This window comes from Acinonyx jubatus, chromosome E2 (genome assembly GCF_027475565.1).
Source record: "Acinonyx jubatus isolate Ajub_Pintada_27869175 chromosome E2, VMU_Ajub_asm_v1.0, whole genome shotgun sequence".
Classification (NCBI taxonomy): domain Eukaryota; kingdom Metazoa; phylum Chordata; class Mammalia; order Carnivora; family Felidae; genus Acinonyx; species Acinonyx jubatus.
In genome coordinates this window covers 18,352,744-18,375,221 of record NC_069396.1, presented here as the reverse complement: position 1 = coordinate 18,375,221, position 22,478 = coordinate 18,352,744, and the positions used below count along the sequence as shown (strand labels likewise).

At 56.0% G+C, this 22,478-nt stretch overlaps 5 protein-coding genes across 11 annotated transcripts in view; 1 reads left to right on the top strand and 4 right to left on the bottom strand.

Annotated features, from left to right (window-relative positions):
• PSKH1 (protein serine kinase H1) overlaps positions 1 to 20,736 on the top strand; it is a 40,043-nt gene extending 19,307 nt beyond the window's left edge. For 2 of the 3 annotated variants that reach the window (XM_027076034.2, XM_053211051.1), the window contains exon 3: positions 5,263 to 20,736. In XM_027076034.2, coding sequence (XP_026931835.1) covers positions 5,263 to 5,580 — 318 coding nt within the window. In that variant the 3' untranslated portion in view covers positions 5,581 to 20,736. The remainder of the gene's footprint in view (positions 1 to 5,262) is intronic. The other variant, XM_027076035.2, reaches the window with a different exon arrangement.
• CTRL (chymotrypsin like) lies at positions 7,665 to 9,760 on the bottom strand. The gene is made up of 7 exons (XM_015068748.3): positions 9,604 to 9,760; positions 8,901 to 9,004; positions 8,730 to 8,809; positions 8,536 to 8,617; positions 8,188 to 8,368; positions 7,968 to 8,101; positions 7,665 to 7,880 (listed from the first exon to the last, which is right to left on the bottom strand). The coding sequence occupies exons 1-7, from the start codon at positions 9,653 to 9,655 to the stop codon at positions 7,719 to 7,721; spliced, it is 795 nt and encodes a 264-aa protein (XP_014924234.2). The 5' UTR covers positions 9,656 to 9,760; the 3' UTR covers positions 7,665 to 7,718.
• Positions 11,572 to 14,057, bottom strand: PSMB10 (proteasome 20S subunit beta 10). The gene is made up of 8 exons (XM_027076036.2): positions 13,922 to 14,057; positions 13,627 to 13,714; positions 13,441 to 13,538; positions 13,209 to 13,349; positions 12,819 to 12,934; positions 12,651 to 12,709; positions 11,836 to 11,987; positions 11,572 to 11,709 (listed from the first exon to the last, which is right to left on the bottom strand). Exons 1-8 carry the CDS (start codon positions 13,975 to 13,977, stop codon positions 11,598 to 11,600), a joined length of 822 nt encoding a protein of 273 aa, XP_026931837.1. The 5' UTR covers positions 13,978 to 14,057; the 3' UTR covers positions 11,572 to 11,597.
• LCAT (lecithin-cholesterol acyltransferase) lies at positions 15,469 to 18,709 on the bottom strand. 2 transcript variants are annotated; one of them, XM_053211050.1, is made up of 7 exons: positions 18,485 to 18,709; positions 17,691 to 17,847; positions 17,496 to 17,611; positions 17,309 to 17,404; positions 17,003 to 17,227; positions 15,992 to 16,086; positions 15,469 to 15,912 (listed from the first exon to the last, which is right to left on the bottom strand). In XM_053211050.1, exons 1-7 carry the CDS (start codon positions 18,636 to 18,638, stop codon positions 15,484 to 15,486), a joined length of 1,272 nt encoding a protein of 423 aa, XP_053067025.1. In that variant the 5' UTR covers positions 18,639 to 18,709; the 3' UTR covers positions 15,469 to 15,483. The 2 variants fall into 2 exon arrangements, with proteins under 2 accessions (XP_053067025.1, XP_014924304.1); XM_015068818.3 differs by having other exon boundaries at positions 15,491 to 16,086.
• Positions 18,860 to 22,478, bottom strand: part of SLC12A4 (solute carrier family 12 member 4) — a 22,144-nt gene continuing 18,525 nt past the window's right edge. For all 4 annotated transcript variants that reach the window (XM_027076027.2, XM_053211045.1, XM_053211044.1 and 1 more), the window contains 11 exons: positions 22,368 to 22,466; positions 22,056 to 22,175; positions 21,744 to 21,848; positions 21,332 to 21,500; positions 20,854 to 21,049; positions 20,566 to 20,735; positions 20,344 to 20,475; positions 20,159 to 20,266; positions 19,839 to 20,026; positions 19,591 to 19,724; positions 18,860 to 19,418 (listed from right to left, as the gene is read on the bottom strand). In XM_027076027.2, coding sequence (XP_026931828.1) covers positions 19,327 to 19,418; positions 19,591 to 19,724; positions 19,839 to 20,026; positions 20,159 to 20,266; positions 20,344 to 20,475; positions 20,566 to 20,735; positions 20,854 to 21,049; positions 21,332 to 21,500; positions 21,744 to 21,848; positions 22,056 to 22,175; positions 22,368 to 22,466 — 1,513 coding nt within the window. In that variant the 3' untranslated portion in view covers positions 18,860 to 19,326. The remainder of the gene's footprint in view (positions 19,419 to 19,590; positions 19,725 to 19,838; positions 20,027 to 20,158; positions 20,267 to 20,343; positions 20,476 to 20,565; positions 20,736 to 20,853; positions 21,050 to 21,331; positions 21,501 to 21,743; positions 21,849 to 22,055; positions 22,176 to 22,367; positions 22,467 to 22,478) is intronic.

Here is a 22,478-nt window from a genome sequence, read left to right as displayed (position 1 = left end):
TCAAAACACTTTGCCTCATGGGCAATGTCAGAGTGTGCTGTTTTTGTCGTACTAATAGTTCTCTTCTCCTGTGTAAACCCAAAGCTCCATTTCCCAGAAACGTGCTCTTTTCTCTGCTCTCGTTCAGGCCCACGTAAGTACAGGAAGGAGGCCTTTGGGGGTGGGAATACTGGGTCTGAAAATACATCTTGAGACAAAGCTGAGGGAAGATTGAGTCATGGGAGCAAAGCCCAGGCTTCTTTCCTCCCTTCATTCCCCTAACAGCTCTAGCAGCTCTTGCAGCTCTTTGGTGAGGCTACCTTCTCTGCCAGGGAACCTTCCTGAGTCATCATGGCCTGGAAAAGAACCCATAGAGGTCAAGAGGTCAAGGCCATTTAAATGTTAGATGCTATGCTTCTGTTTCTCACATGCAGCCAAGTGAGGAAGAAAGCTGGGAAGCCGTGTTCTTAGAATCCAGGACTTTAGCAACTGGAAGACACTTAAAATCCATTGCATTTGGCTCCTTCATATATTTTTTTTAAGTTTATTTATTCTGAGGGACGCCTGGGTGGCTCAGTCGGTTGAGCGTCTGACTTCAGCTCCGGTCACGATCTCACATCTGTGAGTTCCAGCCCCATGTTGGTCTCTGTGCTGACAGCTCAGAGCCTGGAGCCTGCTTCGGATTCTGTGTCTCCCTCTCTCTCTGCCCCTCCCCCACTCATGCTCTGTCTCTCTCTGTCAAAAATAAACATTAAAAAAAAAATTTAAGTTTATTTATTTTGAGAGAGAGACAGCACAAGTGGGGGGAGGCGGTGGGCGGGGGGGGGGGGGCAGTGAGAGAATCCCAAACAGGCTTTGTGCTGCCAGTGCAGAGCCTGACATGGGGCTCAAACTCATGAACTGTGAGATTCTGACCTGAGCCAAAACCAAGAGTCAGATGTTTACTGACTGAGCCACCCAGGCGCCCCTGGCTCCTTCATATTAAAAGTGAGGAGGCTTCTTTTCTCTAAGGTTGCACAGAGAAAGTAGACCTAGAATGTCTAGAAGCTCTAGAAGTCTCTGGGCTTTCAGCCTAATGCTTTAATTTGTCACCCAGATGCCATCCAGAAAAGCCAGGTCTTTCTTTGCCCTCACTTAAGAGTGGTCAGACCTGCCTGCCAGAGGGAGTCTAGGGCAAGGCCTGTGAGCTAGGTTTGCTTCTGGAGGGAAGCAGCTTCCTCCTCTCTCGGCAGTCTAGGCCAGAGAGCTGCCTTCATCCTTTGTTCCTTTAGCCCTTGGGCTTAAGGTGAAACCATTGGTAGTGTGGCCTGGGCAGTGTTCTTCCCAGGCCCTGTGACATTAGAGCTAGAGCAAGTAAAAGGGGCTGGGGAGGAGGGAAGTTCATCCTCTGAGCTGGAGTGGAAAGTCCTTTCTGATTTTGTGCTTCCCTTTAAAGGGAATGTTGGATTCTGCTGCTGAGGAGTGACTGGTCCCTCAGAAACAGGGGATGAGGAAGGTGAAGTTGGTAAGGAAGTGCTCTGGGAGAGTTCCATCTATCCCTTTTTGGTTTCTCTGCTGTTACAGTATCAAGAGTTGATACCCTAGAGGTGCCTGGCTGACTCAGTAGAACACGTGACTCTTGATCTTGGGGTCATGAGTTTAAGCTCCAGGTTGGGCCCAGAGCTTACTTGGAAAAAAAGAAAAAAGGTAGGTACCCTAACTGCAAGGGGAGGAGGACTCAAGAGCCACAGACTAGGGAAAAGGACAACCAGCTTGATGGTCAGGAACAGGGTGGAGGTGATGTCCCTCCTCCTATAGTCTCCCTTATCTTTTCAGGACAGGGCCCAGCCCTTCACACACACAGCTCATAAAAGGCTCATGGAAAGGACAGTGTAGGCTCTCACCCTGGGTATTGAAGCTGCCCTAGGCTCCCACAGCAGAGGGAGACCTGAATCTGGAGGCATGGCAGACTGACATTTAACATTCCCTTCCATGCCCCATACTCTAAGTCAGTCCAGAAACAGGTGGAAGCCTCTGGGAGACTGGCCAGGTGGTACCTGGGGCCTGTCCCTTCTGTCAGCCACCTGAGCCTCACATGTGTCCCTGACTTGACTCCAAGTTTACTGAGGTGAGAGTTCTGTTCTTTACCCAGAGCCAGCAGTTAGAGCTATGGAAAGTCAAAGGCATGACTGTTTATCACTATTCTCTTTTTCATGCCCACAGTGCTACCCAGTCATGGGCTGACAGACATACTCATGGAGCTCTAGAGGCCCAAGTATGTTGCGGAAACAAGTGGGTTGGTCTGTGGGTATTGAAAGCTTTCTTAGGAGGTACTGAATTGGACTTGACCAGAAGCATGGCCCTGGGTGAGTGTGGAGTCTTGCTTTTCCTTGCTGAGTACTGTTGGAGGCCTCAGCAGTGCTCCCAGGGGCCACTGTTCTGAAGGGCAGCCTGAGCCCCTGTCTCACTGTAGTGGGGTGGGTTGAGGACCACTTACCTGCTTTTGGCCTGCCTGACTTCCTGCCGCAAGCCTCTCAGGGTATGAGGGTTAGGCTGGGTGCCATTGGCACAGCCTGATTCTCAGGTCAGGATGGCTTAAGTCACATTGGCTTGGGGGACCCACCTGGTCCAGCTGCTTATAGCTCCTGAAAGATGGGGAGAGCCAGGGCCTGCTGAAGAGGGCCGGGCTGGCCCTTAGATAAATGAGTTCATTAGCATTCTGCACACGGCTGCGTGTACACAGTAATTGGGGAGGCAAGCATCTGCCATTGGGGAGCAGAAGGCACAGATCAATCTGGCTCACTTTTGTCACTAACAGGCTGGCCGCTCGGCGAGCAGCAGGGGTCGATGCCTGGTGTGAGCATGTGTCACTCTGGAGATGAAAATGCTTAAGCTCACAGGATGGGTCTGGTGAGAGGCCAGTCTCGGACTGCACTGGACTTGTGTGGAACTGCAGGGGTCTGGCTTGGTCTGGCTGGGTATGGATGTGAAGTGGGGGTGTCTCTGACCCATCTATGTTTAGGTTCCTGGCTTGTGAGTCCAGCTTCACCACTGTTTCTTTTGTCATCAGAGGAGTTGTCCCTCTTCTCTCTTGGCTGGACCAAGGGGGCATGGGCAGAATCCATGTCCCAGCTCTGTTTGGCTAGCCTGGGCTGCCAGTTCTGTCTTTGGGCTGTCCCACCAGTAGGCCCTGCTGAGCCACAGTGTATTCCTCAGTGATTTTCTTTCTCTTGAAGACCAGAAAGGCTGGTAGGGCAGCACAGGTATTCCCATGACCCAGTCTGTTCAGCTTCTAGGTTTTGCTCTGTCCGTTGGGGGCCCCATTATGCCTTTCTTTCCATTACTTAAGTGAGTGATCGGGGCTGCAGCGAGTGTCGGTGGTTTCGACTGGCTGGCCCCTCACAGTGGCTTCTTGTGTTCAGATGGCAGGAGCAAGACATGGGGCTTTCTTGAACCGTGAGCCAAAAGCTACTGTGGCAGCTGTGTAGTCTAGTCCCCCTGCATGTCAGCCTCTGTAGCGGAGCCCTGAGCTGCGCGGGCCTGCAGGGAAACTTGGACCAGACTGTGTGTGTGGGAGGGCTGTCACTCTGCGCCCCCTCACTGCTCTCAGCAAGGTATTTATGGGCTCCCCTGCCTGCATATCCTGAGGCCCTGTCTTCCTCCTGAGGGCTCTTGTCTCCCCAGGAATTGCTGGGAGCTAGCACATTGGTGAGGAGGACCCTGTTAAGTGATTGTTCGGTAATGTGATCTGTCATTTTCCACCAGTTCAGTTTAGTAAAAGCTGAGATTTGCCTTCCAAAAACCAGGTTAGGGTAGCAACTGCAAGTAGTCCCCACCCCTTCTTCAGGACTTCAGAAGAGTGTTCTCCTTGGTGCTCCCCCTCCACGTCCTGTATGTAAGTGGGGAAGGGTATGGGGGAAGAATTGGAGGTCAAGGAAGTTGAACTGGGGGAAGCAATAGTCAGTGTGTAAGTGTATCTGCTGAATGGGCATACAGTTGCCCTGAATGTGGGCTCTTAGATTTTCCTGAACCCCCTGGAGATTGAGTTCAGTTGTGCCCCAGGGCAAAGGGCACCATAGAGTGGAACAGGCAGACCTCATTTGTCAGGAAGGAGGGTGACGGTGCCCTTAATATCCCGGCCAAACCTGCCGTAGGCTCAGCAAAGCTCCTACTTGCCTACTCTTTGGGAATATCAGAACCCATGCCAAAGTGCTCGCAGAAGACTCAGGCACTCAGAACAGTTCTGTGTCTACCCTCCTCCAGTAGAGGGGCTTGAGGGCCTTGAGGGCCTCTGTATGCCTAGCACCAGGCACTAGGGCTCATCCAGCTTAGCTTGGTCTAATGGGAATGAACAATGAACTTGAAATCACTGGAATAATTGCTTAGCTCTGGGGGCTAAGAGGAAGCCTGAGAAAGTGTCCTTTACCCTGAGAACCTGAGGATTCAGCCGGGTGAAGACAAGCCGTACAGGCTGAGTCCCTGAGACAGACAGCTGCTTGGTGTATGGCTGAGGTGAGGCAGCCACGGGTGTTTGTAGGAGATTAGGCTTTGTGCAATTTCTCTGAGGACAGACTGTACTAAAATGAGGCTGGTCTAGAGCACTGCCAGGCATCCCCTGTGTGGTTTAAAGAGGTCATGAAGACTGGAAAGAAGGGCCCTGTTCCCACCTATCCCCCAAGAGCTCCCTGCCCTCTCAGCAGATGGAGAAATCTAGTTGCCTTGAATTGTTTCCTTGTCTCCCCATGGCTGAGGGGTGGAGGCTGATGCAGGGAATGCAGTGGTTGCCCACCATCACTCTGTCAGATGGAGAGAGGTGGGTCACCTCTTAAAAGACAAGGAAGTTCCCTGCTAAGTGGCCTGATATGGACATCCAGAGTTTGGAGCTTAAGTCTGGCTCAGGATATAGTGGAAGGTATGGGTCATTCTCTTTAAATCTTCCTGAGTTATAGTGATTTGGGGGTAGCTGGGGGATCTTGACGGGGACCACCTTCCTGAGCCAGGCTTCGAGTCCAGATACCTTAGAAGTTTGCTGCTTGGGGGAACGGGGGAGAACAGGTCTTTCTCCTACTTGTCAGATGGACTCCTTACCCAGAGAACAGCCTCTGCTTGGTGGCCTGGGCCAGTGTTGGGTAGGAAGGGGAGGTCCAGAAAGAATGCTGTACTTGGGAGGAGCTGGGCAGTGCCTCTCTCTAGGGGGAGAGTGCTGGAATGCTGCATAATGCTAAGTGCTATGGTGATGGCATCATCAGGATGGGGAGAGCAGTGTTGAGTGCTCCCTCTCTAATGCTTGTTCTTGGCCTCTAGCCCTGGCCCAGTGTGTCTAACTTGGCCAAGGACTTCATTGATCGCCTGTTGACGGTGGATCCTGGCGCCCGTATGACTGCACTGCAGGCCTTAAGGCACCCGTGGGTGGTAAGCATGGCAGCCTCTTCATCCATGAAGAATCTGCACCGCTCCATCTCCCAGAACCTCCTCAAACGTGCTTCCTCCCGCTGCCAGAGCACCAAGTCGGCCCAGTCCACGCGTTCTAGCCGCTCTACACGCTCCAACAAGTCACGCCGTGTGCGTGAGCGGGAACTGCGGGAGCTCAACCTGCGATACCAGCAGCAGTACAATGGCTGAGCTGCTGGCTACGGCCCAGACATGCCATGGTCCCAGCTTGGTCATGCATCACTGTGCCATCTGGCCCTGATGCCCTCTCTGGAGATAGGCCTGTATGGCCGGCAGCAGGTGAATGGCCCTACCCACTTCTCTTCAGCAGCCCCCATCCTCATCCTGGGCCTGAGCCTGGTGTGACCAAGTGGAGGGAGCCTGGGGACATGTGAGCCCTCTGAACTGGCACCGGTGCTCCTTTTGGTGAGCAACTGCTCTGCTACCAGTTGGGAAAGGGTCAGGACCTGGCCTCGGGCTCTTTCACCCCTTGGCTCTTCCCCAAGACCAAAGAGGCAAGCTGTGCCAGGTAGAGGGTGTCCTGTTGTCCCAGGACTCTTTGGGACAGTTACTTCTGAAACCCTCTTTTCTCCACTGAACCTTCATCTCTGGCCTCCCACATTCCATTGCATCCTGATCTGTAACACAGAGAGAGGCCCAGGTAGGCCCAAAGCTTGTGTCTTGGCTGGACTCCCAGCTAAGTCTAAACAGTCTCCCACCTCTCACCCAAGATCTGTCTTCCTTCGTGGTACCCCCAGAGGCCCCTCCTGGACTCAGGACTGGCTAGAACCTCTGGTGGTAGGGCCATGGCATAGTCCTTGGCCCTTTTGGACTGTGTGGCCATGTTGGTAGCAGGCTTGCTCCAGGCTCTAACCTCTCTCTGACAGTGGGAGGGAGAGCTCCTGCCCACCAGCCCATTGCTCTCAGTGCCTTCTTTGCAGAGCCCACTATCACTTCTTTCTCCCCCTTGGATGCCCATTCTATTCCCTAGGTGCCTCCTTCCCAACTGTGGGGGATTAAAGGGAGCCCCACTGCTGCTACCTGGGGAATGGGGGCACCTGGGCCAAGGCACAGGCCAGGGGCTTCCCAGGGAGAGCCCCATCAATATTCCAGTGTCAGCCCTAGTTCTACCCTTGGTACTGCCCAATGTCCCTTCCCTTCAGGCTCTGCAGTGGCATAAAGGCGCCATCTAGTGTCTGGCATGAGTATGGGCAGCCTGGGAATGACCACTGTGCTCACCCTTCATCTTCTAGAGGAAGTGGGAAGGAAGGAGCTGCTGTGTTGAGGAAAGGTCCCAGGCTGCTCAGCCCTCCCCTTCTGCTGAGCTTCTGCACAGCTTCAGTTGGAACTTAGCCATACTGTGTGACCTGCCTCTGAACCCTGAGTGCCTGGGGCCCTGGCCTTCTCACAACTGGCCTTGCTTGGGCCAGCCTGTCCTTGCTTCCTTTCACAGCATTACCTGTCCATCCTGGGCCCTGCCGAATCTTAGGTTGGAGGGAACTCCTGCAGGAGGTGGGTGGAATTGGGTGGCTGCTCTCCCGGAGGCCTGAGCCAGACCATTCCTGTGTTAGTCAAGGTGCCTCCCCACCACCACAAACAAGGCTGGAACCCAAGTCCCCTTCTTCCTCAGCTGCTTTCAGTGGCAGGAAAGGAGGTGTGGCCCAGCTTTAGCTGTAGCTAGATTGCAGGGCCTCTGCCAGCTGGGAGAGACTGGCCCTCACTCAGTTTTTCCCAGTGGGTAGCCTTGGGCGAGGCCCTCCTCTTTCTGCATGTGCCCACCTCCAGTGGGAAACAAGGCCAAAGAGAACACTCTGGGCCAAGTCGACTGCCTTAAACATTCCCTCCTATCCTCAGTGCTCCTGGCACAAGGCAGCAGAGAGCCCAAGCCCTGTGGCCTCAGAATTCCCCTCACTTCCCCAAGTGCCTCTGGAGGCCTGAACCCTGGGGATTTATTTCCTCTCTTGTCCAAGATAGGCCTGACCCTAAGGGTAGGACAGAGGGAGGTTGGAGACATGGGCCTTTATGCCATGGACCGTAGATGGAGAGTGTGCAGTTATTTATTTTGTGTACTCAGTTTGTAAATGTATCCTCTGTACTCAATAAACATGCTGCCCTCCCCAGGGAAGGCTGCCCATCCATTCTCACAGCCCAGGCTCCTTGCTGTGGACCAGGGGAGGAGATACCCTGCCATGCCAGAAGTCAAAGTCCCAGGAGGGGAAGGGGACTCCCAGGAGCCTCTCCCTTCCCTTATAAGGACAGACAAGAATACACAAGAGGACAGAGCATGGCGTCTTTATTGGATTGAGATGGGGAGAGGGCCTGTGGTAGTCTCAGTTGTAGGCTATGATCTGGTTGATCCAGGTGCTGAACTTGCTAACCCGAGTGTATATGGCAGGCTTGTGCACGTTGCAGTTGCTGGTGCCCCAGGAGACAACGCCAATAAGCACCCACGTGTTCCCTTTCTGGCAGACAAGAGGCCCTCCAGAGTCTCCCTGAGGGAAGGAGAGGGGAGAAGTCAGCTCGGCGATTAGGGGGTGTCACAGGACAGTGAGAGGATAAGACAGGGTGCTGTTGCTCACCTGGCACGAGGAGGCCCCTGAGCCGCCTGCACAGATCATGGAGTCAGTGATACGTGAGCCCCAGTACTGCCTGCACTGACTCACAGTGACCAGGGGCAAAGCCACCTGCTGCAAGCGTGCTGGGGTCACATTGCCTGTGGGCCAGAAGGGGGTGGTTAGGCCCGGGATGACTTGTTCCCATCCTAGCCCTCTCACCCAGATTTTTGGCCCAAGTTCCTACCCACGCCGCTGAGGCGTCCCCAGCCAGTGGTGGCACATGTGAGGCCTGCAGGCAGTGCCTCATTTGGAGAAGCCAGGCAGACTGGTGTGATTCGTTTTGTGTACTGGGCCGGGGAGGCGAGCTTCAGTAGTGTCAGGTCATTGTTTAGGGTGGTAGGGTTCCAGAAAGGGTGCGTGATGGCCTGTGGAACCAGGAAGGGGCCACGTAGAATGGGGGGTGGGCACAGGCCTCCAGTGTTGATAGGTGCTGAGGGGCTAGCCTAGGGCATGCCTTGAATTCCTCATCCCCAGAGCCCACCCACCTGCCCCATCCACTCTTCCTTTCCGTGTCTGTAGCCCAGACACTCACCTTTGAGATGGACAGAACCTGCAAAGGCTCAGCATTGGATGATCGGTCATATTCGCCCAGGACAACAAAGTGGCGGCCAGGGCTGCAGTGAGAGTGGGGTTGGGCAGCCGCAGGGAGAGCAGAGCAACAAAAGAAGGGCATCCAGGGAAAGGAGGTTGGAGAGGAGGGCTAGGGGGCAGAGTGGGAGTACTCACATGACTTTGCAATGGGCAGCAGTGACCACCCAGGACTGGCTGATGAGGGAACCACCGCAAAAGTGGAAGCCACTGCTATCCTGGGGTCAGGAGTCAGAAGTGGGAGTGGGCTCAGGCTATGCCTAGGCAGGAAGCACCTGGTACCCTGCCCCACACCTAGGGTGCATGTACCTGCAGGGACACCTGCCAGGGCCAGGAGCCTGGCACTGCATTCTCCCCGTTGACAATCCTCTGGCTGAAGCTCAGTACCGGCTTGATGGCAGGAATGCCGCAGCCTGCTCTGCCATTGGACTGGTGAGGACCTGCTTCTCACACCAGCCTGCCCACCTCTCCCCACCTCCTCCTGGGTGCCCCCGGCTCTGCCCCAGAGGTCCAAATCAGAGGGCTCGTCACTACCCCTTCTCACCCACAGCACTTTTAGGTATCTCAATTACCCATGTCCAACTGGCCCCCAATTCTGTCCATTCTCTGACAGCTCTCTCCAACTTACTCCCCATTGTTCCCCAACTTCACCACCACCCACCATTTTTCTCCCTGACCCCTGGGATAGTCTCCTCTCTAGCCTCGCACCTGCTCCAGGCCTCCACAGCCAGAGGTTTCTCCCTGAACTACATGTCCAACCTTCATTTCTCAGTTTCCTAAACCCTCCCTGGCTCCTAGCTCTGGCCTTACCTCCTGTCCCATTTTGAGGCCAGCCCCTGTGCACCTCTTGCCCCCCTCCAGCCCTGGCACATCCTTTTCTGCTTTACCCATTCTGTCCACCTGGTTCCCTTCCCGGCAGCCCAGCTGAGCCCCTGGGCAGAAAGCCTGGGCTGGCTTTGGGGGCTAGGTTGCTTGAGGGCTGGTCAGTCAGGGCTGGTCCAGGCCCACTCACCCCAGGAGGAGCCAAGGAGGCCCAGGCTAAGGGTCAGGCTGAGCAGCAGCATTGTGGCAGATGTGAGGTTGAGAACTGGGCCTGGTTTTATGGATCTCCTCGTCCTTGGGCCAAAGTCCCAGGCCTGAGGCAAGCCATGCTCTGGTCAGGAGGAGGGTCTCTAGGCCAAGGTCCTGGACTCAGGCCTGGACTTATCAGAGCCCAGGTGTGAGGCTCTCACTTCCACCCTCCAAAACCTGGTCTCTGATTGGCTCCCTGAACTACCTCGCATCCCAAGTGTTGAGCACTGGGTAGCAAGGACCTATGGTGAAATTAGGCTTATGGTAACCACTTGGTGGCTGGGATCAGGGAAGTTTCCCAGGGCTGTCAGGGGCATCAGACTTAGAAGCCTGCTCTGCACCCGGGGGTGATCCTGACAGGTGGAGGGAAGGTCCAGCTGTACCAGCCCTGCTGAGGAAGGCCAGGGCCATGTGGCCAGCACAGGGGTTCTGGCAGGTCACAAATCCTAACAGATAGCATCTCTGTGACCCCTCACCAACTTGAACAGGAGTCCGTTTGCTCAGAGAGATGGTGACTCTCCCACCAGCACATGGTGCATTTGGTTCCAAACCTTCATCTGTCTGGCTCTGAAGCCCATATTCTTGTTGATGAAATGATATCTGGGAGGGGCCTAGCACACAGGAGGGTAAGGTGTGAGTCCTTGGTGATTGGCTGACCTTGGATGGAGGTTACAGATACAAGGGTGACGGCCATCAATCTCTGACAGCCTCCAGGCCTTGGGGCTTCTGTGGGCAAGCTCTTAGTGTCTGCAGCCCATTTGTTGTAGAGCTCCAGGCTGAGCCTGCACTGAGGAAGAGAAGACGACCCTGTGTGCAAAGCTGTAGTGGGTAAGTTGGCTGGGCTCCTAGAGGTGTGGGGGCTCTGACTGATTCAAAAACATCAGTCAGACAAATAAGATGAGTTAGTGGTTGAACAGAGGGATGGAGGGACAGAAATGTGATCAAGCAGTTATAACACAATACTAATTGCAAAGTTGATTGTGGGTGTATAGGTGTTTGGTGTACAATTCTTTCAACCTCTGTGTTTTAAAATCTTCATAGTAAAATACTGGGGGGAAAAGCATAATCAGGGTCCTAAGGATGTCCATCCCAGAGTAGACCCTCCCCAGAGGTTGGGCAGACGCTCACCGTTCCGGAGGTCCATTTCAGTCAGCCGTTCTGAGGGCAGGATGCTCCTGCCAGCACACAGCACCTAGGCTGGCCCGCAGTGGGTACTCAGCAGTGGGTTTGCTGGATAAATGTGTCATGTCATCTCTCTCGGCATGAGCCCTGACCCCAGTCAGCCCAGCAAAGTTGGGAGTCAGTTCCCCTGTTCACAGCTCAGCATGTGCAAATAGAAGCCCTGTTTGGTGTCAGCACCTCAGGTGTGCCTGGTCACGGGAGGGGTTTCACAGGTAAAAGTGTTGCAGGGGTGAGGAGTGTTTTGTGAAAACGTACTCTTGGAGTCAGGGAGCAGTTCCTCGGTCAGCACTTTAGCCCTCAGTGGGGTCCATGGGGGCCTCCTTGACTGAGAGCTGTGGGCTTTGTCCTGGGACACTGATGACCCACGGAAAGACTAGGTAGGGGCAGCACATGTGGCCCATCTGGGTTTTACAACAGTCCCCAGTGGACCAGAGGCCAAGAGCAGTGCATGGGAGTGGTAGGGGGGCCTCTGCAGTGTGGAGAGTCAGGAGGGGGCTTTCCAGCTGGAGCTGTAATGCTTGCCTGGGGGACTGGAGGAGTAGATGCCTGAGGCGATGGGTGGTCACCTCTTAGGCCAAGCCCTGAAACCTTGGCAGGGAGTGGCTTCTTCAGATGTAACTTGGCCACAGAGTTCTCATGGCTGCTTTTCCCCCTCCACCCAGGAAGAACATAGCCATCTGTTTAAATATATATATATATTTTTATTTCCTGGGTTTATTCCCTCTTGTTCCAAGCTCTGAGCACCATCCTACTTCACTCCACTTCCATGGCCTGCACAGTTTCTTCCAGCAGCTCCAGGGTCAGTGGCTTCACTGTCTGGGACAGGACAGCTGTGGTCCCAGGAGCAAAGCGGTACTGGCTAGGCCTGGGAGAGGGAAGGGATGGCCTCTCAACTTGGGCCCATCATGTGGCCCATCTGTTTCTTGCACCCCCTGTCTCCCCTGCTACTGCCCCATCCTCCCTAGTGGTCCCCCATCTCCCATGCTCTCACCTTTTTAAGGGCCTTGTGGGTGAGCTCAATGTTCGCAGAAGCTTGGCGCCAGTCCCCATTATCACACATGCATCCACACTGCCCCCAGAGCCCAGGTCACCTAGGATCCCTGCAGTGATGGCTTCCACTAGCAGCTCCTGCGCGGCCTCCAGCTGTGATGATACAGGTATGTGATGCCTGATGGACCCTTTTGGTATCACCTTCAGGCTACAGCCTAGAGGTTTTGTTCGTCTCGAAGCCCAGACTATTTACCATTTGCTCATACCCAAACCCCTCTCTTTCCCTACTCCCATCTCCAGCCCAAGCTCCCCTGCCCTGGTCTCTGCCTCCCTCTCTCAGAAGACCCTGTGTTCCTATTGCCCCCCATCTTCATAAACCTCTTTGAGTCACTTACACTTGTGGTTCTGCTTCCAGGGCTGTCCACCCAACCAATATGGTCTTGATCCCCAATCTACTGTTTCACTGCGTTTTCCCTTCTGGTCCTTAGGCACCTCTGAAGCAACACATGTCACCCACTTCCATCCCACCCCAAACAAAATCCAGACCCCACTTGCTGTTCCCTCCTCCTTGAGCTTCAAACGGTCCTCTCTGAGCTTTGACTTCTCCAGGAGTACAAACTTTGGCACTAACGGTGGTCTGCTGGAATAGCACTTCTTCACTCTAACTCCACTGGCCCCTCAGTCTTGACTCAGTCGTCACCTCCTCCAAGAAGCCTTTCCTGACCTCTAGACTAGGTCAGGATATCTCTGTGTTATCCCAGCTCCAACGTGCACTTCCCATCAATGAACGCGTAGTGGGCGACAGGTGTTGCTCACCCCCATGTTGGGCTGGAACCGATCCTCCAGTACCGCCAGGGCTGCGTCCTGGCCCGAACCTGCAGGCAGGAGAGCATCTGAGGTAAGTCCCTGCCATCCCATTGCCGGATGAAGGTGAGGCCAGGGTCGCAGGGGCGGGATTCGTGGGGAAGGGGCGGAAGTGTTCACCCAGGGCTGTGAAGGGCAGACGGCTGTAGGAGCCGTGGGGGTGCACGCTGTAGAGTTGCGGTCCGGTCAGGTCTACTCCGCCCACTATCAGCGACGCGCCCACGTAGCCCCGGTACCTTTCGCAGAATGGGCGTGGTGAGCCGCAAGCACCCGGCTTCAGGTCCCGCTCCTCCGTGACACCGCCCCGAACCCACCCCTCCCCCACTCTTTTCTGTTGTTTGGCGTCCCTGGACCAACATTGCTCCTTCCTGTTGCCCAGCTCCACTTAGGCCTGCCTTTTCCGGTCTCCGGGGCTTTCTCAGTCCCGCCTTTCATCCCGTCCCACTTCCTCTCAGCCCCACCCTCCCTGCAACATCCCTTCCCCAGGGTCATCTTAGCCCCGCCCAGCACCGGAAGAGCGTTTGGCGCAGAACGCGCGTAACCGTGGCCACACGGGGCTCGCGGCCCGTGGACAGGGCGTGTAGCTCCATGTTGGACGCCGCCATTCGCGTGGTCATCTCGGCGTCCGCGGCTACTCCAGCCCCACAGCAGCTGAGAACGAAGGGAGGGTGGGTGTGGGCGGGGCTGAGATGGATGTGCTGTGTCGGGGATGCGTGGGGGAACGGGGTCGGGGATTTCTCACTAGATTTTGGGGGCGATGAAGTGGATCTTCTTACAGCTTTTGTCCATCACTATGGAATCTCTGGTGGCCCGCGTATCCGCGCCCAGGAGGACTCCGTCCTGGGGAGGGGGAGGGGCCTCTAGCTCAGTGTTTGTCGGATCCCCCCAGCAGCCCCTCTAAACACTCCAGTCCCAACTCCCTGCTCACTCGGAACACAAGGCCCGCGATGGTGGTACCAGTCTTGTGTGCTTGAGGGCTCCGGAACCCCGGGAGGACGCGTTCTAAGGATAAGTTTCTGGAAACAGAGTGTTAAGGCCCAGGTTGAGGCTCTTCTGGGACTCCATCACATCCTCCAACTCTGTCCCAGCCTCCCTCACTTCTCAGGGTGAGCTTGGGAATACAAGTCGCCCAACACATGTTGCCGTCCCTTTGCCCCCTCCAGAAATAAAGGTCCTGGGGCTTCTGGGAGTAGAAACTGCAGAGCCAGCTCACCCCCACATACCTCTGGCAGTTCTCGAAAGAGAAGCCCCCTCGGGGCTCTAGCGCTGGCTTCAGCATCTTGAGGTGGGCAGGCTGGTCCAGGGGTTGGGGGTCGATGTGGGGGACCAGCCCAGAGTGAGAAAGACCAAAGCCTTGGTCCTCTGTCAGCGTCTTCCCCACGCCCCCCTTGGCGTCTGACTCTTCCTGCTTTCGCTTTCACCTTTCCTCAGAGCCTGGCTGTCACCTTTGTGCATCTTCTCCTTTACTTCTGGCCCTAAGCAGCTTGGCAAAGGGGAGGTTTCCTTGCTTGGCTCTCCATCATGCTCCCTAGTCCTCCGTCTTAACAGAGGGACAGATCCCTCCCTCTGACCGTTGTTCAGCAGCTTCTGCCTCTTCCAGCCTGAGCCCCAAGCCTTGCCTGTCCTGACCCCAACTCTAACCTCAAGTCCCTCAGCCCTATGGCTGTCATATTGGCCAGGCTTCTGTTACTGCCCTCCCAACATTATCAGGCATGGCTGCCTTTTGTCCTTCAGCATCCACTTTCTCTCAGTTCCTCTCTTTTGTTGCCTTTGCCTCCTCCCTGAAACTTGAAACCCCAAAGCTCAGTCCTCCATCATGGTGACACTGATCCTTCCAGCTTCCCGGTCTCAGATGGTGTCTTCTATCTAACAGAACAGGTGCCATGGGGCTGCCCATCTAGTGGCCCGGAAGCATGCTGGGCTCTACCCATGGACAAGCCTTATTTCACATCCCAAATTACCCTTTATTTATCCACATCTTTCTCCTACCGCTTTAGCCTCAGCTAGCATCCTCTCTCTCCTGGGTACTGCACTGTCCTCCCTGCCTTCCCCAAGTTTCTGCCCCTACCCACCACCCCCAGGCTCCCCTTTACTTTTCAGAGAAGGGACTCTTTCTAGATTGGAAATCTGGTTACACTCTTTCCCTAGTTAACCCCTTCAGCAACTGCATATTGCCCTTAGGCTCAAACTCAAGTCTTTTCAGTGGCCCACATTACCCTTCTCATCCCATCTGATCTCAGAATAGCCATCACTTCCTCTGGGAAGCTTTCCCTGACCCACACACAAGATTCTGCCCCTTGGTGCTCCCTAAACTTTTCTCTCAGACCACTTAGCTCCAATAATTAATCTTTCATTAGAAGAATGATCTGATTAGCGACTGAATCTCCCTCAGATTCTAAACTCTTGTGCTTCTGTCACAGGCTTAGCACTCACAAGTCCATGTCCACAGGTGGGTTCTGCCTTCCCTTGGGGGTGTGGGTGGGACAGCTCACATCTTCCCTGCCTTGTACCCTTAGCTCCACGTGCCTCCATCCCACAGCTATGTGTGCAATTATCTCCAGTCGCCCACCCCCAGAGCAGAGGCAGGCACAAGGCAGGCTATGTGCTACATAAACAGCTCAACCGGGAGAGTGGGAAGCTATCATCCTGGTGCTCAGTTCAATCTCAGGCTTCATCAAAGCCCATCTTGCCCTTATGCTCCACAAAGCACCAGGCCTATGGCTATTGCTTGGTGGATACTGGTGCCTGGATGCCACTGCCTCCTCTGCAACCCACAACACACATGTCAAAAGTTAAAGAGCAAAAGAGGGTCTTTATTCAGGGGGTCGGGGCCCTGGGCTGGCAGCTGGGGGTGCAGGGGTACGACGTCGGTAGGCACCCAGCAGGATGGCATTGATGTGCTCCAACGTCTGGTTGCTGAAGACCATGTTGAGGTGCTGTGTCCCATGCAGAGGCAGCAGATGCACAGGCTGTGGCTGGCGGCTCTGCCAGCGGGCACAGAGCTCAGTGCTGCGTGTGGCCACAGTGTCGTCACCGTCCTCATAGAGTACCCCCACGGGGTCTGTGTAGGGGAAGCCGTGGTCAAAGATGTAGGTGTTGGGTGTGGGCAGGCCCACGCCATACAGACAGTATACTTCCACTCCAGGTGCTGGGAGGCCTGCCAGTAGGTCACGTGACTGTAGCCACATGTACCAGCCTTCCTCAAAGTGCAAGTCTGCAAAGAAGCGCTGGAAGTCACGGCCTGTGTAGTTGAAGCTGGGCGTGGAAATGAACACATGGTCTTCAGGCCATACCTCTCTGGAAGGAAACATCCAAGGGGAGGTCGTTGTTATGCGCTGTTCCTCTCTCAGCTTGATGCTGGACACGATCGGGATGCCCTGGTTGTCACCTGTGAACACGAAGCAAGGTGGGTCAGGGAGCCAGGTCTGGGTCCCTTGGGCCCACAACTTGCCCCCAACCCAAGTTCAGCTGGATGCTAAATCTTGTCCCTACCCAATCCAAATCGAGCCTCTGAGCAGGCCTCTGAGCAGTAGGTGTTCAATGTGTGCTTTTTAAATGAGAAGCCCTGATGGCATGTCTGTGGGGCACAGCTGTAGAGCCTCAGGAGGAGGCCAGGGAAGGAGGGGCCTCCTGAGGACGGGTGTACATGTGTGAATGTGGGAGGATGGTGCTGGTGGTTCTCCCTCAGCTAATTGGCCCCTGTGGCCTGCGCTGCACAGGGGTCAGAGCTCCCTTCTGGGAAGGATGATATTAGACTGTCTGTGTTTGGCACTTACTGACGTAGTCTGATGAGTGTTTCCCTCAGCAGACTGTGAGCTACTAGGGGGCAAGCTGAGTATGGCTATACCCTGCATACAGTGCGTGCTCAACAAGTGATAGCTATGCCACTTCTCAGAGAAGGGCATAAGGGTTTCTAGGGTCTGGCCCTGGCTTTGGCAGATCTGTCCTTAATAGACAGATCCCTGGGAAAATGGGCTCCTGGAAGCAGAGGCAGCTGAAAGCTGAGTGGGCAGGACCTGAAACCACAAGAAACAGACCTAGGTCCATGAGTCAGATTGTTGGGGTTCACTTCCTTTCTGTTTACTCTCCTTTTGTCACTGAAGCACCAAATCACCCAGACTTCTGGCAGGAGCTACTCTAATGTCTAGGCTAGGGGGCCAGTGACAAGGGCCATGCCTCAGGGGTGGTAAATTACGCACTTAGCCTGACATGGTGAGCACAAGCAGGAGTGAGGGCAGGCCCATGGTCAGCTTCATCCCTCTCACTCCAACCCCCTCATTGACACAGGTGGTCCAAGGCCTCACCTGAAGCCAAGACCAGCATGGGCTTGACGGAGCCCCCCCAAGGAGCCCCAAGAGAGATGAATCCATCAATGAAGCGGTCCTTCCAGGCCTGGGGCTGGCGCAGCAAGAAATAGAGCAAGTGTAGGCAACCAAGGCTATGACCAATGAGGAAGACAGGCTTTCCATAGGCAGCATGCATCTCCTCCACCAGCCCAGCAAGCTTCCGGTAGTATTGCTCCTGCTGGCCTGAAGTAGGGTGGATGGGGTCAGGGCAACGGATGGGGTCAAGGCCCATCTGCCCTGCCCCAAGCCTTCAGAGACACTCACTCGGCTCCAGCCGCCAGTCGTAGGGGGCGGCCCTCACTGTCTCATCGCGCACATACCCGTTGTTGACCAGATTCTGCACTAGTGTGTGCATGTAACCTGTAGGGGAGGCAGCAGCATTGGAGGCTCTGGTCATGGCTCCTGTGGGCTGACCACAGCTGGAGCCCTGCCCTTTCCCCAGTAAACACACCTGCCAGCTTGTTGTTGTCCAGGTACTCAACAGAGTAGGTCTTCCCAAAGCCAGGGACACGGATCTGTACACCAGGGGCATTGGACACGCGCCCAGAGCTGCGGTTGTAGACAACCCTGAGGGCAGTGGGACATTCAGCAGCCCAGTAGCCAAGGGGCAGAGTGTGGGGGCTGGGGCAGAGGGGGTGGCACACACCTGGTGTTATCTATCCAGCAGTCCACTCCAAGGGGTAGGAACATATTGAGATCCAGCCAGATGGTGAAGAAGTCCTCTGTCTTGCGGTAGCACATCCAGTTCACCACATCTGGTTTATCCAGCTTGGCTTCCAGTTGATTCCCCAGGCAGCCAGGCACTGTGGGCACTAGCCTTCATTCTGAATTCCTTGCATTCCTCCCCACCCTTCTGCCTGTCCCCCCAGCTCCACCCCTTCATCTCCCATGCCCTCAACCCCCAGGAACTAAGGATGTGATCCTTTCTGATAACATCCCCCCCCACCCCATTCCCCCGGCAGCCCAAAGCCCTGGTTCCCCTCAGGCAGGGGAGGTGCAGGGGCCAAGGCCACTGACCCATGTCCCCATAAGGAAAACACCTAGCTTGGCTCTCCATTAATGCCAAAGTCCAAGGTGAAAACAAATAAGTATGGGAGAATGGGGGCTGGAGACCTGTTTTCCAAGGGCCGGGCACCTTGTCCTTGCTGGGGTGGGGGCTGAGTGGCTGCAGCTGACCACAGTTTGTAACGCCCTGGCTAAGCCCTCAGGCATACCCGCCCCCAACTCCACCCCCCTAGGGAAATCAGCTCAGAGACAGGAACAGGTGGTGGGGGAAGGGGTGGATTTCTCTGCAGGACAAGCCTTTGGACCCTCAAACACTGAGGCAGGTATCAGGGCTAATGCAGGGGCAGAAGGGCCATGGCAGGGTCTGCTACCAGGGGCTGGGGTCCAAGCTCCCTGAGGTCTGGCCTGGTGCATCAGGGGCCTGTGGGGGCTTACCGAGGATGACGGGCCGTGTGTGGTTACTGAGCTCAGCCTTGGGCGTGGTATGCGGGGGGAAGAGCACATTGAAAAGCCAGAAGGGGGTGGCAGAGGGGAGCAGCAGCCCCAGCAGCAGGAGCCCCCATTGCCATGGGGAGCCCGACGGCCCCATTCCAGCCCTAGTGCCTACTGCCCAGTGAAGCAGTCCCGGGCTGGCCTTATCTGGAGTGGGGATGGGAGGGGCCCTAAGGCCAGTGGGAGGGACAGCCCAGCCAATGGGGGTGGCCAGACATTGCCGGAAAGGGACATAGCCTCAGGGAGCCAGCTCTGGGCCTGGTTTCAGTTCCGCCTTCTTCCCTTGGTGCCAGGGGAAACAGAGACGGGGCAGTAGGAGGCCCAGAAGTACACAATGTTTTATTGAAAAAAGTCAGGCCTCAGCTGGACAGTTCCATTGCGCTTTGCTCCGTGGGGGTCCCTGCCCACAGTAGCCTGAGCCAGATCTTCCTGCAGGTGGGCTGGGCCAGACCCCCCTCCCTCACCACCCCTTCCCCTCCTCTCTGATGGTGACATCCAAACAATAAATATGCAATAAATAGCATTCCTGGGCAGGCTGCCTTCAAATCCCACATCAGCTCCCACCAGTCCTCTCCTGGGGTGCTGGATGGGAAAGTCCCCAAACCTCTCAGGGTCCGTCAGTACCTTGGATCCTTCTCCATTGCCAGGCCCAGTCCCAGTCTCCAAGGAGACCTAGCAAAGCTGGGTCCGGGGCAGGGCCAGGCAAAGCAGGACTGGTGGGTGGGTGCTGGGAGGGGGCTGCTACCCTGGACACCTCCACTCTAAGCCACAAGTGTATATGAGGCTCAGGAGTAGATGGTGATCACTTCACGGCCACCGCCACGCACCAACAGCACACGCTCAAGGCCTTCGGTCAGCACCTCCAGGAACTCCATGTCTGTAGAGCATCAGGTCAAGGAGGCAGCACCAGGACCAAGGGCACCCAGGGAAATCTGGCCTACTAATCAGGGCTGGGGTAAGCTCTCACCCCCTCATCTAGAGAGAAGAGCTCCTGGCCTGACCTCCTGTGTGTCCACCTCCCCACTGCCTGCCTCTCCACAAAAGGATACAGTTCTCATCACCTTCGCTGTTCTTGGGTGGGCCAGGCATGTTCAGTAGGACCAGGCGGGCATCGTGGGAGCGAGTGACAATGACTTCATTGAGCTTCACAGCGGTGTGCATGCGCCGCACATTGGACTGGTCCCTGCAGGTAATGCAGCTGATCGTGGGCCCCACCTCTGGCCCCCCCAAAGACTGTGTACGGCCCCATCCCACCCCCACACTCCAGTGTGGTTGGGTCCATTCTTGCTGCACTCACGGTTTAATATGCACTAGCTCCCGGAAATTGTCAGGGGCGTGGCTGGGGTCCCAGGACTCAGCTGCCATGTACTTGTCCCGAGTCCATGTCATCTGGATCTTGTCAGCCCCAGCTGCAGAGTCATCTTCCTCGTCCGAGTACAGGCTCTCCAGGCGCAGGGCTGAGTGCCGGTCCTTGACCAGCTGGGCCTGAGGAAAATCAGAGGAGGTGGCCTCAGTTCCATGGGAAAAGGGGGGCCTCATTCTGATGTCCCAAACTAATGGTGTCTCCAAAGGCCTGACCTGCCACCCACCCCTACCCCAAACAAGAAAGCCACTGACTTCTCGCTCCCGCTCTGTCTTGGTCAGCCTCATCTGCCGCAGCATCTGGGACCGCTGTTCCATCATTAGTGTCCGCTCATAGGTATATGCAGAGATGTCGCTGTTATGCTAGGGAGAGAGTGGGCCATGAAGAATGGGCTGCATGGGACAGGGTATCCACAGGGCCACAGGGGCAGGTGACTCACCATCTCTACCACCTCCACCTCTGCCTCAAGGCGTAGGTGGTACAGGAAGATGGCCAGATCCTTCTTCATCTGGATGCTGTTGTCATCCATCTGGGCCACCGTAAAGATGCGCATCCGGCACTTCCTCCACACCTGTGGCACGGGAGCAGGTGGGTGGTTTAGTCACATTCCACCCCTCCAAGGGCCCAGCGCTTGCCACCAGGGCCCACCCACCAGGCCCACCTTGTGCTGGCGCAGCAGAAAGGGCAAAAGCATAAGCATGCCACCGTCGTGCACAATCCACCACACGTCAATGTGGCCCTCTAGGTAGCGTTCATGGTTGCTGGGGTAGAAGGCGATGTTCTTGGGCACGAGCAGGGCCAAGTGCGCTGCTGTGGTGCAGCGCACGGTGTCTGGGGAAGAAGGCCACTGCTGACTGCCAGCCCATGGCCCTCTGGCCTCTGCCCTCACCTGATCCCCAGCCCCTCTCCCACACAGCCGAGCCCAGGACCTATCTTTCCCATCACAAACCAATAAAGGTCTTCCAGGCACGTGGGTCCTCGCTCTGTCGCCAGCCATAGGGCCAGCCCAGCACCACAGAGTTATGCCTCATGCCACCCAGGCCACAAGACTGGATGAGGTGGGCCAGCCCCTCTCGCACCTTGCTGGCTACCACCACCTGGCAGAAGCCCTTCACCTTCTCAATCTCCATCATATTCTTGATTGTCTGTAGGAAACATACCAGGGTCAGAAGGCGAGGCCATTAGCGTTCCCTCTCCTGGGTTCCCTCCCAACAGAATGACTTGGAGGTGCGGGTGGGGGAGGAGAAGGAGGTAAGCTGCCCACCCAGAGGCCGTGTTTTTAAGATGGGACAGCCATACCCCCTTGCTCCAGCTCTCACGTGGCAGCAGTGCGGTCCACCTGGCTGGTCAGGATTAGTCCCCTTCTCCTAGGAGCCAGCTGCAGCCCAGACACCTCTAGTCAGCTCCCCACCCCCTACAGCAGGCACCTGCTCAGCAGCCTGGGCCTCGCCATAGCTCTCCAAGAAGCTGCCCTGGATGACAGAACCGACGATGGTCAGGCCCTTGCCAGCCTTAAGCTGGGAGGCGAAAGTGAGGAGCCGTGGGTACTTCACGTGAAGGTCCTCGTCTAGCTTCAGCAGCACCAGCAGCTGAGGCCTGCAGTGGCCAGATGGGGAGCCTGAGACCTGGGCCAGAGGTTTCCAGGAAGCCCCTCTTCTTCCCTTCTCAGCTCACATGCCCCCACCAGTGTGAGTAGCAGGGATCCAAGGGCACCACTGACAACCCCAGGACAGGGAACATGGACTAGGGAGGGAGAACCAGCACCTCTTGACCCTCCCACCCTCACAGCAACCCCCTGAGTACCTTGAGTGGCTCCTATCAGTCTGGATGTGAACTCACCGCCAGTTCTTCGTGTGAGGAGGCCCCTCCTCTAGCCGTAACAGTGCATAGCGGGCAGCACTCAAGGACAGCCCTCGGATCCCATCACCCCACTCCTTCTCGGCCCTGCAGGGGCCAACCACAAGCTGATGAGCCCCGGGCCCACCCATGGGATTCTGTCCATGTGTATGTGAGATGGAAGGCAGCCAGCCCCCCGAGTCACAGACCCCCAGCCCCGCACCCATGGTGGCTAGTGAAAGATGGCTCAGCTCCCCCAAACCCAGCATACAGACTACCCCACTTGTCCCAGCCAGGTGGCAGCCCCGCACTCACCCTTGGTATTCAATGTACTTGTAGATCATGCCCGCAATGAGCATGGCGACCAGGGCATAGTACCAGGAGGAGACAAACATAAGGGCCAGGCAGAGGCTCATGCCCAGGAAGGATAGCGCCCTGGGCCAGAGTGGGGAAGGGCCAGAATCAGGAAAGATCAGTAGGGCCCCAAGCCAAGCCTCCAACCCCCCAATCTCTCACCAATAGCAAACACTGTCCCCGAAATTCAAACTCCATCCTGGATGGGGCTCCTAGCTTCCCTCAAAGTTCTTGTGTCAGAGGACTTGGCTCTGAGGTCCAGCTGGCACTTACCAGTGATAGTACTTGAACCGTGGCCGCCAATTGGGTGTCCTTAGGAGTGTCTGCACAGCGCAGGCCAGGTTCACAAACAGGTAACACATCAGAAAGAACCTGCAGCACAGG